Source organism: Thamnophis elegans, chromosome Z (genome assembly GCF_009769535.1).
Source record: "Thamnophis elegans isolate rThaEle1 chromosome Z, rThaEle1.pri, whole genome shotgun sequence".
NCBI lineage: Eukaryota > Metazoa > Chordata > Lepidosauria > Squamata > Colubridae > Thamnophis > Thamnophis elegans.
The window spans coordinates 132,347,803-132,358,561 of record NC_045558.1 but is presented as its reverse complement, the minus strand read 5'-3'; the positions used below and the strand labels follow the sequence as shown (position 1 = coordinate 132,358,561).

General features: G+C 42.2%; 1 protein-coding gene across 1 annotated transcript; it reads right to left on the bottom strand.

Moving 5' to 3' along the window:
• Positions 1-215: 215 nt before the first annotated feature.
• LOC116521844 (vomeronasal type-2 receptor 26-like) lies at positions 216-10,759 on the bottom strand. The gene is made up of 6 exons (XM_032236494.1): positions 10,590-10,759; positions 8,553-8,844; positions 6,286-7,161; positions 4,439-4,639; positions 3,323-3,455; positions 216-1,114 (listed from the first exon to the last, which is right to left on the bottom strand). The coding sequence occupies exons 1-6, from the start codon at positions 10,757-10,759 to the stop codon at positions 216-218; spliced, it is 2,571 nt and encodes an 856-aa protein (XP_032092385.1).

The window sequence follows — 10,759 nt, the reverse complement described above, 5'->3', positions numbered from 1 at the left end:
CAAAAAAAACACCACCAACAATGGTGAAAGAAAATCAAATGTATTCATACTTTATTAGCTACATGGGTAAAATGCCACCTAACAGATTTACTTTTGATTTTAGACAGAAAAAATTGATGTGGCCCCATTAGATTACTTATACATTGAGAGAGGTAATACTGTATGTACACATCCAATTAGTATTTGCTGGTAAAAAACAAACCTTGTTCTTTTTTCTATTTCTTATGTGTTAATTGCTCTCTAGTGTTGAGCTCAGGCCTCAGTATAATTATATAGATTTTGGGGATGAAGATGCATCCTAGTAAGCCAGCACTGGAAGACAGGATAGAGAAGATCTCCACAGCCACCACATACTTCCCTTTGGTGCTCAGATATGTGGGGACAAAGGTCAGCCAAACATTGCAGAAAACCAACATGCTGAAAGTAATGAACTTGGCTTCATTGAAACTGTCTGGCAGCTTCCTGGCCAGGAAGGCCACAGTGAAGCTGAGAAGAGCCAAGAGGCCCATGTAGCCCAAGACACAGTAAAACATGATGATGGAGCCTTCATGACATTCGATTATGATTTCTCCATAGAGCGTCTCCATGTCTAAAACTGGAAATGGAGTAGATGTACTCAGCCAGGTGACACAAATACTTACTTGAATAAAGGAGCAGAACCAGATAATAGAATAGGCCAACTTTTGCCCCACCCATTTGTGGAATAGGCTTCCTGGCTTTGATGCTAAGAATGCTACAACAACTGTGATGGTTTTGGCCAATATAGAAGAGATTGCAATAGAGAAGATGATACCAAAATTTGTTTGTCGGAGGAGACAGGTGGCTTTATTGGGCTGTCCAATGAACAAAAATGAGCAGAGGAAACAGAGAAAGAGGGAGATAAGAAGAACGTAGGTGAGGTTGCGATTGTTGGCTTTGACAATGGGAGTGTCCCGTTGCTTAATGAAGATTATAAACACCAAAGCTGTAAGCAGGGAAAAAAGAAGAGACAGAGACACCAGAGTAATGCCTAATGGCTCTTCAAAGGAGAGGAAATTCATTGTCTTTGGAATGCACTCATCGTGAGCTTGGTTTGGAAACTGATCAACTGGACAACTGTCACAATTCTCCATGTCTGAAAAGAAGAAAAAAGTTTCTGAACAGAGTTAAACTTTTCAGAAGATTCAGAACTGCTTTTCTGGATTTACCTACAATGTAAATTTTTCCCCCAAATCTCTTTGTAACTCTCTATTCAACCTTCGTTTTAAAAGCTAGCAGTGTAGGGAAACACTATTTAGATTTTTCTACATATCAATGCTCTTGGTGTTTTGGAGTGGACTGGGTTTTATAGCATTTCTAGCAAGAGAATAGCATGTCCCACTTTCTAAATGTGTGCCAAATACTGGGAAAGAGAAAAGAGATGCTTGATACTTTAGATCCTGAAAAATGTGCAGTAGTGCTAGAGCAGGGGTGTCAAATTCGATTTCATGGGGGGCCACATCAGGGCTGTGTTTGATGTCATGGGTGTGGCCACGGTGGGAGTGGCCATGGTGGGATTGGCCATGGTGGGAGTGGCCATGGTGGGAGTGGCCAGCTCGATATCACTCATGTCAGGGGCACCTGTGGTGTCCCAAGCTCTCTACCAGAGAAAACGGGCTCTTGAGCTATGTCTGTGATGGCCTTTGCATGCAGCCCTCCTGAGCTCCGTTTTCACTCACAGTGGCCCGCAGGCTGATCCTTCACTTTTTCCAAGATGGGTCCGTGGGCCAGATCTAAGCACCCCAAAATCCGGATCCAGCATGCGGGCCTGTAGTTTGACACCCCTGTGCTAGTGGATAGGGGAACAGGAACTGTGCTACTTGATTCCCATTTCCTTTATGTGATGTGCCCTATCATTTGAATGATTCAATTTGAAGGATAGAGAGATGGTCTCCTGGTTGGGGTCCACTACCTGTTTGGAATGGGGCAGAGGTGGGTTCCTTCCAGGTCTCACCAGTTCGGTAGAACCGGTTCGTCAAATCTACCGAACCGGTTAGAAGATGTTCCACCAGTGGACCTGGAAAGCAGGCTACACCTACAGAAGAGGTTCCAAAATTTTTTGAAACCCACCACTGACACACAGACACATACAGACACACAGACACACAGACACACACACACGCACAGAGAGAGAGACAGACAGACAGACAGACAGACTCACACAGAGATAGAAAAAGAAAGAGAAAGAAAGGAAGAAAGAAATAAAAAAAGAAAAAAAGAAAGAAAAAGTGAGAGAGAGATGAAAGAAAAAAGGAAAAAGGGACAGAGAGACAAAAGGAAGGAAAGAGAGAGAGAGAGAGAGAGAGAGAGAGAGAGAGAGAGAGAACACATGGCCGGCAAGCCACTCCCACCAGTCACATGGCCAACAAGCCACTCCCACAAAGGAGGCCACACCCACAGAGTAGGTTCAAATTTTTTTTGAAACCCACCACTGGAATGGGGCCACGCAAGAGGCGGGTGAGCAAAGGAGGAAAAGGAAAAGGAAGAGACATTGCTTTGCCTGCTCCTTGCAAGAATGGTGTTGCCTGTGCTCAAGCCATTGACATAGAATGATCCTCCCTATCCCCCTGATGGTCCACCAAGCCGGAAACATTGGAGACTGCTGGTGTAATGGACATCCCTGATGTCTCTCCGTTTTCCTCCTTTGTGATGCATCACTACAGCAACCAGGGCCGGATTTTCCTATAGGCTAACTAGGCTTCAGCCTAGGGCCTCAAGATTAAGAGGGGCCTCCAATTCCAATTGTTAGCAAAATTACACTATTCTAAAAACAGTGAACACTAAAACACTGAACCGAAAATAAGGAGAAATTCTACGCATATGACTAATAAACAAACATAAAAATGTATTGGTTAAGATTGTTCCAGCGCCACAGCAGTTGGGGAGCTCACCCACGTTCCCAGCACCGGCGGTCAGGCGAGAGGCGCAGCCGCTCCCAGTAGCCGCCCCATCGACGCGGAGCTCACCAGCGGCCAGGCAGGTGAGGGCGAGGGGGCTGAGCCGGGCAGCTGAGCGCAGCAGGGGAGGCGGCTGGCCTCGCTGCCTTTGCCGCAGAGCAGAGCCACCCTCCGTCAGGAGGCCAGCTATATATATTGATATATATTGATATATCACAGTAATGATGTATTTTATTGTCTCTCATGTAATTTACAAAGTTAAAAATGGGAGGTGAAAGGGCCTCATAAGTGGAATAGCCTAGGGCCTCTTTTCATATAAATCCGGCCCTGACAGCAAGCAATAATATTGAAGAGATTTGTGTTAGCTGGGATACAGGCTGGTTCTATTGGGATGCCATGAATCTTACCCATTTGTCTGGATATCATCTTTTCTGGACACGGAGCACAAGCGTAGCAGCAAAACTTCTGCCCTTCAATCTTGTTCTTTCTTTTTCCAAGAGGACAAGGCTCATTGCATAAGGAGGGAGGAGGCAGCTGCCCCCAAGTAAAGAAAGAAGTCAGTATTCACCTTTTGATTATGTTTTTGTCTTACAGCCCATGAATAAGAACGAGACTGTTGATAGTCATTTCTGCTGTGTAACAGAAAACCTCCAGAGCCAGGAACATAACTGAAGTGGCATTTGATTTGTTCGTTATTTAACTGAAGTTTAATTAATGAAATGCAGCCCCCATGTATATCTAAATGTGGATTATTTTCCCTATTTCCCCAGTCAATGCTCTGGTTACTATCTTTAAACCCATGAAGACATAAGACCTGGTTAAATGATATACTACTACCTGTTCGACATAGTATCTGCCTGGTTGCATCACTCTCATAGGGTTGGCACACTTCAAGTCCCATCAATTAAACAATCCCATTTATAGGGGCTCTGGGAGGATATATAGAATAGAATAGAATAGAATAGAATAGAATAGAATAGAAAGGACCTTGGTAGGCTTCTAACCCATCCCTTGCTCCAGCAGGAGTGTCGTACCACAACATATAACTTTATATACTGTTGTTGCTCTCTAGCCCCATCCAGTGGCCAGTGAGACAAATATGCTCCAACTCTATTGTTTGGAGCTGACTCCGCCCATTTAAACAACACCAGTGGTGGGATTCAAATTTTTTTTACTACTGGTTCTGTGGGTGTGGCTCGGTGAGCGTGGCATGGCTTGTTGGGTGTGGCTTGTTGGGCGTGGCAGGGGAAGGTTACTGCAAAATCCCCATTTCCTCCAAATTAGCTGGGACTCGGGAGGCAGAGAATAGATGGAGGCAGATGATAGATACCTATCTATCATCTATCTATCTAATTTTAAATAGATAATCTCTCTCTCTCTGTGTATGTGTGTGTGTGTGTGTGTGTGTGTCTGTTTCAATCTCTATCATCTCTCTTCCCCCATCCTCTCTCATCTACCTATCTATTGAATTCTAAGGCACCTATCTCCCTCCCTCACCTATCTCCATATTATTGTTATGGTACCTGAGTGAATCCATGATGCCACTGGATTTTGTCTTGATGAATACGGAGCATTCCTCCTTGCTGATCTATCTCTCCAACTGGGATGTTGATATAGGAATTATTTGGGAAAGTAACCAAATTTACAATGTCAAATCCAGCTTCTAGGGCTCCTTCTTCATTGAATTTAATTTCATCTCCAGCATTGTTGTTGAAAAAAATTCTCTGCAGAAATAAGTGGAGCTTGCAGGAGAAAAAGTATCAGGGTTAAATGGAAACAGATTAGCCTCCTAAATGGCTTCAAACAATACTGCTTTTTAAGTTTGGAGGCTTTCTTCTCTAGGAATAAAGAAGTATAGAGGACTGAAAGAGTCTAGTATTGGACCATATTGGACCATGTATTGGACCATAGTCCACCTTACAGACTAAATTCTCATTTAGTACATGTTGATTTTTTTCAGTGACAATTCAGAGAGGTAGTGGAAAAAGAGCAAGAAGAAGCTATAGAGAAGTCGAAAGGCAGACGTATGTTAAAGACCAGGTTTGTTGATGTGGAAGGAAGAAAAAGCTGATGTGTAGGCAAAAGAGAGTACCTTCAATGGGTCAATGTTTGTGAGGTAGCAGGCTGAACCAAAGTAGACCTCAAGCCTGAACCAAACTAGGGTCTCATGATATTAAGCTTTAACTATTCATATATAGAAATTGCAAACGTTTGCTTTTAGGAAGTATGCACAAGAAAACTGCTGAAGCAAAAGTCTCTATTTTAATGTATCTGCTGGCTTGACTGTAAAATCGGTCTGGAAAGACACAATTTACTTCCTCAAATGTATGCTATAGTTGACTGTTGGCTGACTATGTATTATTACTTCCTGTAGACATAATATTGCTGTAACTCAGGAGCAAATCTTGAGGGGTGTATCCAAAACTAGCAGATGGCTTTATCTGAAAGTGATAAACTATATAAGGGATTTCCTGCCTGTCACTCATTGTTCAGGCCATTTATTCTTTGCTATGAACCTGCGCAAATAAACTATTCCTTCCCTGAAGAGCTGGCTTGCGTGTCCTCTTTTTTCTACAACATTTGTAATGTATTAATCTTGAAAAAAGATGAACATCGGTGATCTTAGATACCACATTTATCAGAGTATAAGACACACCTTCCCCCCCAAAAGAGGGTGAAAATTTGAGTGCATCTTATACACCGAATGTAGCCCCCCCCAACCAGAGGCCAAAAACACGAGGCATGGAGGCAGCGATGGTCTGTGGCAATCCCTGCAGCCTGGAACAGCTGATTGGGGGTATTCTGGCAGTCTAATCCACCCGCCAATCAGCTGTGCTGAATTAGGCTGCAATAAGTGCTGAAGCTGACCTGGCTGGCAAGAGTTTGCAGCAGCAAGCACATTCACAGAGCACGGTAACTGATTCTGCAGGATTCAAAATAATAATCATAATATACAATACATTAGCAAAAGCAGTTTCTCCAAGGTAGCAGTAAATACAAGCAAAACACATGCAGTTTCACTTTCAGTTCTCGGCTAAGCCAGGCTCCTTCCTGTCTCCTTGTTGCTCACATGGCAAATTTCAGAGTCCAAATAGCCCTCATTGGCTGACTTAGTTGCTATGCCTATTCATTGGCTGACCTTGTTGCCATGGGTCAGCTGAATACCATGGATGCTGGTAGGCAGAGGCAGAATTTTTTCCTTCTTATTTTCCTCCCCAAAAACTAAGGTGTGTCTTATAATCCAGAGCATCTTACGCTCCGAAAAATATGATAGATGGTCTCCGATGATCTGTTGACTCATTCAATCTTGGCACTCTGTTGTAACTAAGGAGAACATTTCAAAAGAGTATTGAGAAAGGGGAAATGTTACCTGCCAGGCTTCTACAATCTCTGATTGTCCTTGATCTCTGTTCTTTTGTATCTTCTGATAAGTCCTCACTGTTTGAGCAGCATGTAATGCTTGAGCCACAGCATAGATTGCATTATAGATACTGTAACTATGACCAAGTATGCTGGTTTCAAAGAAGGGGGCAATGAGGTCCTTTAGTCTTTCATCTCCAGTACATTCCTCATATTCAGAAACACCATGATTTGCTGGTGAGCAGCAAAAAGCTTGGCTCCAGAAATCTCTAATAAAGCCATCTTGACTTGCCCCAGATGGGGTGACGGCCTGTATAAATTGTTGGAAACCTGGAAGTTCTCTTGTGCTAATTGAGAAGGAAATAGCCCCATGGAATGCTTGCATATCGACAGCTCTTTGTAAGGAATGTAATGTGAAATCATTTTGGGCCATTGTGATCCATATTTTTTGCATGGAAATTTTCTCTGGAGAATCCAAAGGGGTTGGAAGAAAAAAATGGGTGGCCTGTAGAATAGAGGCCAGCCACATGAAGATTGTATTTTCTCCACGTACAATAACTGCATTTGCAGTTCTCTCTGTGAACAATGTGATGTGCCTCTGACAACGTTCAGCTATGTCCACTATTTTGGAGGAATATAAATTTCTGTCAATCCTTTCGGTGAATTCGGAGCAGATTTCATTTTGAGAGAGCATGGGTTCCAGAGTTTGTATAAACTGTTCCCCATGTTTGTCATTTAAAATGACAAATCCCACCCATCTCCATCCAAAGTGCAGGAGGAGCTGGACTAAACCCTCGTACTGGAGCGATTCATCGGGGGCCATGCGATAAAAAGGGGGGAAACGTGATTCACCAGTCGCTGCTAATTGAAATGAGCCATATGAAATCTAAAGGAAAGAAAGGAGGAATAAGAGAAAGAGAAAATAATAAAGAGAATGGATGAATATGTCCTATTTTTGTTATTTTTCAAAATATGGCTGTTTAGTAATATAGATAAGGTTCAGAAGTCTTCCAAAAAAGGACTTATCCTTTCTGAATCTTGTCTGTCTGTCATCATCATCGTCATTGAAGATAACCTACTGTATTTTTTGGACTATAAGATGCACCTTTTTGTGTCCCAAAAGGGGGTGAAAATGTGTGGGCGTGTTATAGACTGAATATTCCTGAAGCCTAGCCCACCCACTGGCCATTTTTGGCCTCTGCATGACCCGCTTTTGAGCCTTTTTTTGGACCTTTTCAGGCCTTTTTTTGGCCTGCTTTGGGGGCTTCTTTTGGCCAATTTTTGAGGCCTTTTGGGGGGCCATTTTTTTTGGAAAAAAATGGCTTGAAATAAGCCTGAAAAAAGCTTCAACCCCCCCCCCCCCCCAAAGCCTAGAAAATGGGCCAATAAAAGCCTCAAAAACAGGCTGAAAAATGTTACTTTTGTTGTTTTCCTCTTGTAAACCTGGGTGCATCTTATAGTCAGGTACCTCTTATAATACAAAAAATACGGTAAGTATTTGAATTTAAAGAATCAAATCTTTCAGTGCTTCCTAAATCAATATTTCTTCTTCATGTTGTGCTCCTCATCTTTAATACTAAAACCAGATATTTGTGCACATTATGCTTAAAATGTATGAATTGAAATCAAGGAGACAGTTAATGATAGCTAGCATAAGCCTTCAGGTTCAAATAACTATGCAGTAAAATTCTTTTTTTCTCGATTCCAGTGGTGGGATTCAGCTGGTCTGCACCTATCCGGGAGAACCAATTCTTAACTTTCTAAGAGGTTCAGAGAACCGGTTGTTGGAAGAAATCTCCTTTTGTTTTTTCCCACTTTCCAGGGCTAATCCTGTAAGGAAAGCAGGAAGGAAACATTCTGGTGTTGTTTCTAGCCTAATCTGCATTGCTTACAGAAACTGCCTCTCCGGTTAACCCTCATTACATTGTAACAGCTCCGGCGAAGCGCCCATCAACCTGAGTGATGTTAAGTTGGCCATGCCCATAGAGTCACATGACCACCAAGCCACGCCTACCCAGCTGGTCATTAGGGCAGAGAACCGGTTGTTAAATTATTTGAATCCCACCACTGCTCGATTCATCTTACTGAAAGCAGTGATATATTGAAGAGAAACAAGGATTAAGTCCACCTTTCCCTAATTTCTTTACTGCTCTTTACTCTTTTTTTTTTTTACATTTCTTTACTGATAAACCATTAAGTTGTTTCTTGAAGGAGAATTCAAAAAGAGACAATCTATGTGATTGCCTTAACTTTGAGGCCTTTAGTTAGGGCTCCAACCTGTGGGATCTTGAAAAGCTGCAGAATCTCTGCCATGCGTATGGAAGTTTCAGGGCTCATCCCTCCAATGATTCCCATAACTTTCTTTTCAGTCCCACAAACATAGTTGGGGACAATTTTGTGCAACTTAAAAAGCAGGTCCAGAGTGGTACGATAGGTCATTAGTGCATCAGAGTAGCTGTCATAGATGTGGAATCCGAGAGTGAAGTTGGGCAAGATGTGAGGATCCTTGTTGATCTCTTTCACAGCAAACACTAAAGCCAACACGTGTTGGTAGAACTTGGTTGTCACACTGTAAAAAAGTCGCTTGTTTCAAAGGAGAACTTTGCCATGCCTTACATGCTAAAGAAGACATGTCCAGTGACAAAATACTACGAGAAAGACACATTGACAAGAGAACTATGCTGAAGTTCAGAGTTTTATAATTCAAGGTTTATATCCTTTCTTAAGTGGTTTATTTAATCATATCCTTTAATAGTGTTGTGGTCCACTGCCAGCCTGAGAAGCTGGCAGCAGAGTCAGACAGCGAGGAGGTTGGGGAGGAGCATGGGCCAGTCCTGGGGTTTGCGGAAGGCGAGGGCAAGGGCTCTGCATCAGAGACAGAGACAGGGCCAGAGCTATCTGGGAGTTATGTGCTGCCTCTGGAGCCTCCAGAGTGGGACATCAGTGAGGCAGCGGAACAGGGGAAGCCTGTTCCAAGTGTATGCATGCGCAGAGCTGCCAGAAGGCAAGAACAGTTAAGGCAGAAGGGACAACTCGGGAGTAAGGTTTGGGAGGCGATTGGCCCCTCCGATAGGACATAAAGGAGGAGCAAAGGCATGTGAGCCTTTGCAGGAAGCAACTTTGTTCATTCTGGTCACTTTAAAGTCTGAAGCTCTGTTTTGACTCTGTACTCTGTGTGGACTTACAAAGCTAATTGCCTTTGGCAGTGATTCAAGTGAGAGAATGGTGGGTGCTTATTAGCCTTATCCCAAAAGACTTTGGTAGACTTCTGTTGAACTCTTTACAAACTATTTGTGACTCATTACGGGCTGTGAATGAACTTAATTCACAGCCATTGAAATAAGAAGAAGATTTTTGGGACTAAGCTTGTGCTTTTTACTGTATCAGGAAACCTAGGACAGAACAAACAGATACTTAAACACATAATCCAAAAAGGATGTGATGGATAACTGATATACCCAGAAATGTTAAAGGACTTGCTTGAATAAAAAAGTAATGAATTCCCTAGGAAAAAAATGGAGGAAACATGAAAGACTTTAGAGAAGGAAGGGAGGATAAGATTTTAGAAACATCTGTATAGTGGTGACGTAGAAGAGATCTACGGAAGAAATCCCTTTTTTCCTACCCCTAAAAAGGGGAGACTATATTCATGTTAAAGTTTCCATGCCAAGTTTGGGTCCGTCCATAATGCCACCAAAAAAAAACCTTCCTGCCTGAGCAGAGGTTGGACTAGAAGACCTCCACGGTACCTTCCCACACTGTGATACTGTTAAAACATTCATGTTATAATGAAAAAAATTCCTGTACAATCACATCAACCGTGTTGTAAAAGCCAAATATTTTGCTCCTTGCTATGAAACAAAAGGAGGGATTGTAGTAATCATTAAATACACCATAAGAAAACTCTGAAGAGAAGACAGTGATACACGAAAAAAAATAGAGACCCGATATTAATAACTAGTGTAACCCTAAGATTTTGGAAATGATTTTTCATTCCACGGTCAATGCCTATATTTAAAATATTATAGTGACCAAGAGGTTATGGTGAATTAGGGCTGGTTCTTTTTCCTCCCAGTTGGAAGAGCTTTCAGTTCTCAAGAGAATAACTACTTGTTCTGGTCTATTGGATTTTGGTTTAATTACAAAAGGGGATATTGAATTAACAAATAATTTCTATTTACCAATAGCTGCTGTAAAGGATCTGTCCATGATACATTTATATTCGTTAACAGATGATAGAACCTCTCTGTTTTACAAAGATAGAAAGAAGAGAGCAGGATTAGATTAAAATAAGCTAAGAGAACGATTTCTTACAATGGGAAGTCAACGAATTCCTCAGATGGATGGTTTTCAAAAGTAACTTTGGGAAACATGTATTGAACAAGAGACATCAATGCACCAACGAGAAGGTCTCCATCCTGATGCCATTCCTGTGGAATCTGAATGGCTTCATCTCCAGTGCACTTAAGAGGCTGTATCTTCAT

Excerpts from the sequence above, each read along its gene's own strand:
- LOC116521844 (XM_032236494.1), bottom strand. The coding sequence starts at position 10,759 with ATGAAGATACAGCCTCTTAAGTGCACTGGAGATGAAGCCATTCAGATT. Across the intron at positions 4,640-6,285 it reads AGATTGTAGAAGCCTGGCAG|AGAATTTTTTTCAACAACAA; the intron begins GTAACATTTCCC and ends TTATTTCTGCAG. Across the intron at positions 1,115-3,322 it reads GATGATATCCAGACAAATGG|ACATGGAGAATTGTGACAGT; the intron begins GTAAGATTCATG and ends TCTTCTTTTCAG.